This window comes from Primulina eburnea, chromosome 2 (genome assembly GCF_022965805.1).
Source record: "Primulina eburnea isolate SZY01 chromosome 2, ASM2296580v1, whole genome shotgun sequence".
Lineage (NCBI taxonomy): Eukaryota > Viridiplantae > Streptophyta > Magnoliopsida > Lamiales > Gesneriaceae > Primulina > Primulina eburnea.
This window is the reverse complement of record NC_133102.1, coordinates 30991648-30997726: the sequence shown is the minus strand read 5'-3', so window position 1 is coordinate 30997726 and position 6079 is coordinate 30991648. Positions and strand designations below refer to the sequence as shown.

The following is a 6079-nucleotide window of genomic DNA, read 5'->3' as shown; positions in this document are numbered from 1 at the left end:
AGCCAAGTCATCTGTTTTAACCGGTATGGACCTTCATTTGGAAAAGATTGAGAGATCTGCCAATGAAGGAATGACTTTCTTTGATGATTGTCATAAGGTTCGAGTTTTCCATCCTCTCACATTCTTCAGAACACCAGGTGCATTTCGGGAAAGTATGAAGAATGAAGAAAAGGTGTTTGAACTTTCTAAAACTGAAAATGTGATTGAAGCTTTGAGACGCCGAGGTATCATTCTTGAGCAGATGAAACGACAAAATCTGGAATCAGTTTTAAAGACTCTTCAGTCTAGTTTTGATGCTTTGATTCCAACTGCTGCTCAGGATCAGCATGTGATTCATTTTTTGGCCGAGAGACTGAGATCAATGAACGAGCAACTTCTTGCTCACGAATAAGCGTTTGGAGAACCTGATCAATATTCAGTAGGCTTCGTTCCTGACTTTGCTTAGACTAAGCCAGTTGAGGAAAGGACTACAGCCTCACCAGAAGCTAAAGTCTCTAGTACTCATGCATCTCCGAAGTTGCCTACTCAGTCTTCATCTCTCTTATCTGTTCGAGAATTGGCTTCAGTGGATGAATTCATTCAATATATTTTTTAATGTCTCTGCTGAACAGGACGCAACTCAGGCTGTTAACATGGTTCAATCAGAAGCTCATCCAGCAGAACAACAATTAGCAGACTCAGATGATGCACCATCTCAATCACTGCCAAATTTGGATATTTTCTCTGCTGAACATCAAGCAGAAATGGTAGCCATCCTGAGTGATCAAATTCCAGCAGTTGAACAAATGGAGGCCATGGAAGCCGAGCAACCATAAGCAAGAGAACTTCCTGAATCCTATGCTGCTGCTGAAGGATCCTCTACTGGACAGACTACTGTTGTTTCTACTGCCCCAACAGATCTCTTACCTTATACTGCTTTAACTATTCTTCTTGCTGATTCACCATCTCGCGTTGCTCATGTTGTGCTTTTAGCTAAAATCTCAGAACGTATGCTATCAAGAAGCCCATCCTCAAATGAAGAGCGATTCAATCTTGAATTTGAGATTGATATACTGAAACGCAATATTGACAGACTTTCAGAGATAGTCAAACAGATATCCTTTGAACATGCTGGTGAAGTTGACGCAAAAAAATTCTTCCGAGAACGCATAACGAAAGGCGTCCTTAAAACGGCAGAATCGTTGGCTAAGCTTGAAATTGAATCCGAAATCTTCAGGAAGAATGTCTTGTCTAGTCACGCCAACATCGTTATTGGTCAATCTGATGTTCTACGAACTGTCGCTGATCATGATTCGTCTCTACGCTCTATTTCAACTAAAGTGGAGGTTACTGATTTGAAACTGGAATCCATCGATGCAAAGATTGAGTCTCAATCTCAATCTCTTCAGGCCCTAAATGATCGTGTTTCGAATCAAGTCCCATTCTTGGAGATGATGAATGATAGCATTATCAGTCTTTCTGGACGCATGGATGAACTGCTAACTCGCCTTGATTCCAAAAAAGAGGAAGCAGCGGGTAGAACAGAAGAAGTAAGGACAGAGGAAGGTAGATCGGGAGGACATCATCAAGCAAAATCATCCTTCAGAAGCTAAGATCCTCAGGATGACAATGACGCTCTATTCAAAGATATTGGGACTGATGATTAATCTTTGAGATTAATAGTCTTTTAAATTACTGTTTATTTACCTTTCAGTTATGTGATTATAATTGCTATCTATTTCTGATTTAACTGTTCTCTTTTTCATACTAACTTCTAGGTTTTGGCATCACCATAAAGGGGGAAATTGATAGACTTAATTTAATTGTGGTGATGATAGTCAAAACCAGTAGATCTCGTTAAAAAAAACCAGAAGATAGTATAAAAGCAGAAGTTCTTGTGTCGCCTTAACAAAGCATTACTCTTCGAGTACTTATCAGCTTAGAAAAACAGAAGCAGAACTTGGCTCTTTGCTAAAATAGAACCTATTACTCATATATTAAATGTTACCGTTACTTTATCAAGTATGAGTATTTAATGAATCATTAAATGCTGAACAAAGTAATTTAATACGTTTTACTAAATGTGGTATGAAACAAGACTGATTGTTCTGAATCTTTTTGCAGGAACTTTTTAGGTAATAAAACTGATCCTATCAGAAGTCAAAGAAGTTGTTTTGTTTATAGACGTTGGATTCAAGACTTATATATATACGCAAGATCAACAACGTTTATATGTTACCAAAAACTACGAGCACATTCTCCAACTTACGAACGTTGATTTGAGCACTCAAAACTTCTTATTATCTTCAAGCTCAAAATACAGAAAAGCAGCACACGCTTCATATTAGTTATCTGATCTTTTGAGATCATATTGTGCTGACTGTTTTTTACTCCTTTACAAGCATATTCATGTTACTATATCTTTGAGAAGAGTTTGTAATATGGAAAAGAGTCTTTTCCAGAACTTTGTTGTATTCGTTTTATTGTGTTGAGTTACTAAGAGTTTCAGTAGGCAAAGGATAAGTCCTACTGAAGTGGGTGTGTACAAGTATTGTACTGTAAAAACCAAAGTCTTTTAGTGATACCTTCTGGAAACAGAAGAAGAGGAGACGTAGAAGATTTTATCTTCGAACTTCCATAAACAATCCTCGTTTACTGCCTACTGTTTTTATTGTATTTTATCGTACTCCATCAGATCGTTTCCGCACTTTTTATTGTGATATACTGGACTTACTCTTGAACAAGATTAGCTATAATCTCTAACAGGATTCTAGCACCCTTTGCAAAAACAACCGTCAAAGGAAAGAGTTTATTCACCCCCCTCTAAACTCTATATCGATCCTCAACAAATTTCTTAGCCAACCGTTGTCTTGCAATACATCTACTCTAACATGTTTAATATGCAAAGATAAATAAAATCGAAATGTCATATTAATGAGTTTAAATCATACGATTCTCAAAGACGTTTTAGAAGTTCAAAACAATAATTTAATACTTATTTGTGTCTTGGGTGTGAGAAAATGATACATCAACATTGTATATTGACTACTAGACCACTAGGATGACCAACTTTTGAAGATCAGCCTAAGGAATCTCGATGATGAGGATACCACCCCCAAATTCTTAGAGTAAAATGTCACGTTGCAGTAGTAATTCACAATAGAATATGATCAAATTCTTTGCGTGAATATGGAGGTGTAAGGTTTGCATAAATATGGAGGTGTAGGCCATCAAAATGCCAGTTCATTCTTGTTGAGCAGAGCAGAATTCCAACTAGGGAAGGTTTCCATGAACATCTCAATGGAGTAACCATAGAATCTCGATGAATCCATCCGTTGAAACCCAAAGGTGATGTGTATCCATAATTTATAGAGTAGCGTGTTATACGTTTTTGTTTGACTCAACAACACATGCGAAACTAAGTTCGTGACAAAACTGCTGCTTCCCTGCAAATTCATATGTAGCCAACATAGCTAGCTATTAGTATTTCTATCTTTTTTGCAAAATTCATGCGTTTCTTCCGAGAGATGACCCTTGAGAAATGTGTGTACAAGTATATCTTCATATATATGCAATTTGAATCTATGTACTTAATGAGCATTAACGTTTGGGATATTTCAAGTCTAAAAATATCCTATGTATATATGTGTGTATGTGTGCGAGCACATTCCAACAAAATATGAATTCAAACTCTTAAAAAGTAGCAACCAACATGAAATGTGTACATATTAGAACTAAGCTTTGATTCTGACTTGTATAAATAGAGGAGCACTAGCCATGTTAACTGACTAATTCATTTTTCATATTGTATTCCTCAATACAGAGCTTTAGCTCTGGCTTTTTCTCATCAATGGAATTCATATTCAGTTCTTCTAATATGGTATCAGAGCAAAAACAGAAAATTCCGATCGATGCTCTCCTGCTCGATCTCAATTGATTTTCAGTTCGATTTCGCACCACCTGCTCCACTTCTCAATTTGTTTGATTCTCTTTGAAGATGGTGAAAGGCGGTGGTCAAGCGACTAATAACAATGCAAATCATACTTTCGTCAATCGCACCTTTGCTGAAGACTCGAGCAATCCATATTATCTACAAAACGGTGATCATCCAGGTCTCGTTCTCGTTTCTCATCCTCTTTCAGGCTCGAATTACAACACTTGGAGCAGAGCTATTGTCATGGCGTTAACTGCTAAAAATAAGCTAGGTTTTGTGGATGATTCCATACCTCGTCCTTCGCCTGATGATCTGCTCTACGGTGCTTGGAATCGATGCAATAGTATGGTAACTTCTTGGATTTTAAATGCTGTTGTTCGTGAAATTGCATGATAGCTTGATGTATATGTCGACTTGCCATGAAGTTTGGCTCGATCTGCGTGATCGCTTTCAACAGAGCAACGCTCCAAGGATTTATCAGATTAAGAAATTACTCAGTGGTCTTAATCAAGGATCGTTAAGTGTCAATTCCTACTACACCAAGTTACGGACACTTTGGGATGAATTGAAAGATTATCAACCTGCTTCAGTATGTCAATGTGGATCAATGAAAGATTGGGTGAATTATCATAATCAGGAATGTGTTATGCAGTTCCTAATGGGGCTAAATGAGTCTTATGCACAGATACGAGCACAAATATTGTTAGTTGATCCTCTTCCTGTCATCGCTAAGGTGTTTTCTCTTGTAGTTCAGGAAGAAAGACAAAGGTCTATTACAACTGGAAACATTGCTGCTTCAATTGTGCCAAGTGCTTCTGCAGTTACGAATACTACCAAGAAATTTTTGAATCCCAAAAGCAAAGGTGATAAAGTTTGTTCTTACTGCAATTATACCAATCATACAGTTGATCAGTGCTACAAATTGCATGGCTTTCCCCCGGGTCACCCTAAGTTTGTGACAAAATCAGTTCTTGGGAAGGCACCTGCACATTCATGTCAGACTTATGCTTCTCCAGAGATCACTTCCAATATTTCAGTTGATTCCCTTACACATGGACAGTGTAATCAGCTCATTGAACTATTAAGTTCGAAGATTCATACAATGAATAACTCCACTTTAGATCGACAACAGCAAGAGCCATTAGTGTCCTGTTTCAACGGTATTTTTTCTCTATTTGATTCTGTTCCTGCCATACAACGACAGGATTGGGTAATAGATACGGGAGCCACACACCACATATGTTGCTCCATGTCTCTATTTACTACTTTTAAGCAGATCAATTCCAAAGTAACTCTTCCAAATAATTTCTCAATCAAAGTCACTCATGTTGGTTCTGTCCAGTTGACTAGTGAACTCATCCTTCATGATGTCTTATTTGTGCCACAATTTAAGTTCAATTTGCTTTCCATCACCTCTCTTACTAGTTCCCTCTCATGTTCAGTTTGTTTTCTCTCTAACGTTTGTCAAATTCAGGATATCAATCAGTCGAAGATGATTGGGATGGGTAGACGTGTTGGAAATCTATATGTGCTGAGCAAGTTTGGGAACCACTCATCTCCGGTCGTCTGTACCACTAGTACTTCTGTTAATCCTTCGCACTTATGGCATTTTCGCATGGGACATCCCTCATTTGTTAAGCTCTCTGTTTTAAATAAACACTTAGGTTCTAGTTTTGTGCCACAAGATCATATGCCTTGTTCCATTTGCCATTTATCAAAACAGAAACGTTTGCCTTTTGTTTCTCAACATAATGTGTGTAATGCCTCTTTTGAACTGTTTCATATTGACATTTGGGGTCCCTTTAGCTCCATTTCAGTTGAAGGATATAAATATTTCATGACCATAGTAGATGATCACACTCGTTTTACTTGGGCATACATGTTGAAAACTAAGCATGATGTTCAACAAATTTTTCCAAGCCTTCTATCAAATGGTGTATGCTCAATTTAACACCAAGATTAAAGGAGTTCGAAGTGATAATGCCCCAGAACTCAACTTCACCAATTTTTTTCTCCAAAAAGGGATTATTCATTTCCATTCGTGTGTTGAGAGACCGCAACAAAACTCTGTTGTTGAGCGAAAACATCAGCATATTCTAAATGTGGCTCGAGCTCTTCTTTTCCAATCTAACATTCCCCTGGTCTATTGGCCCGACTTGTATCATT

The 6079-nt window shown here is 37.7% G+C and overlaps 1 protein-coding gene across 1 annotated transcript; it reads left to right on the top strand.

Moving 5' to 3' along the window:
* The first annotated feature begins 3823 nt into the window (after positions 1 to 3823).
* LOC140824645 (uncharacterized) lies at positions 3824 to 5809 on the top strand. The gene is made up of 2 exons (XM_073186205.1): positions 3824 to 5073; positions 5388 to 5809. Exons 1-2 carry the CDS (start codon positions 4281 to 4283, stop codon positions 5420 to 5422), a joined length of 828 nt encoding a protein of 275 aa, XP_073042306.1. The 5' UTR covers positions 3824 to 4280; the 3' UTR covers positions 5423 to 5809.
* The last annotated feature ends 270 nt before the right edge of the window (positions 5810 to 6079 follow it).

Bases quoted from the DNA above. Each gene is read 5' to 3' on its own strand.
- LOC140824645 (XM_073186205.1), top strand. From the start codon at position 4,281: ATGCTGTTGTTCGTGAAATTGCATGATAGCTTGATGTATATGTCGACT. The intron at 5,074-5,387 runs GTATTTTTTCTC...TGTCAAATTCAG, and splicing joins ATTAGTGTCCTGTTTCAACG to GATATCAATCAGTCGAAGAT.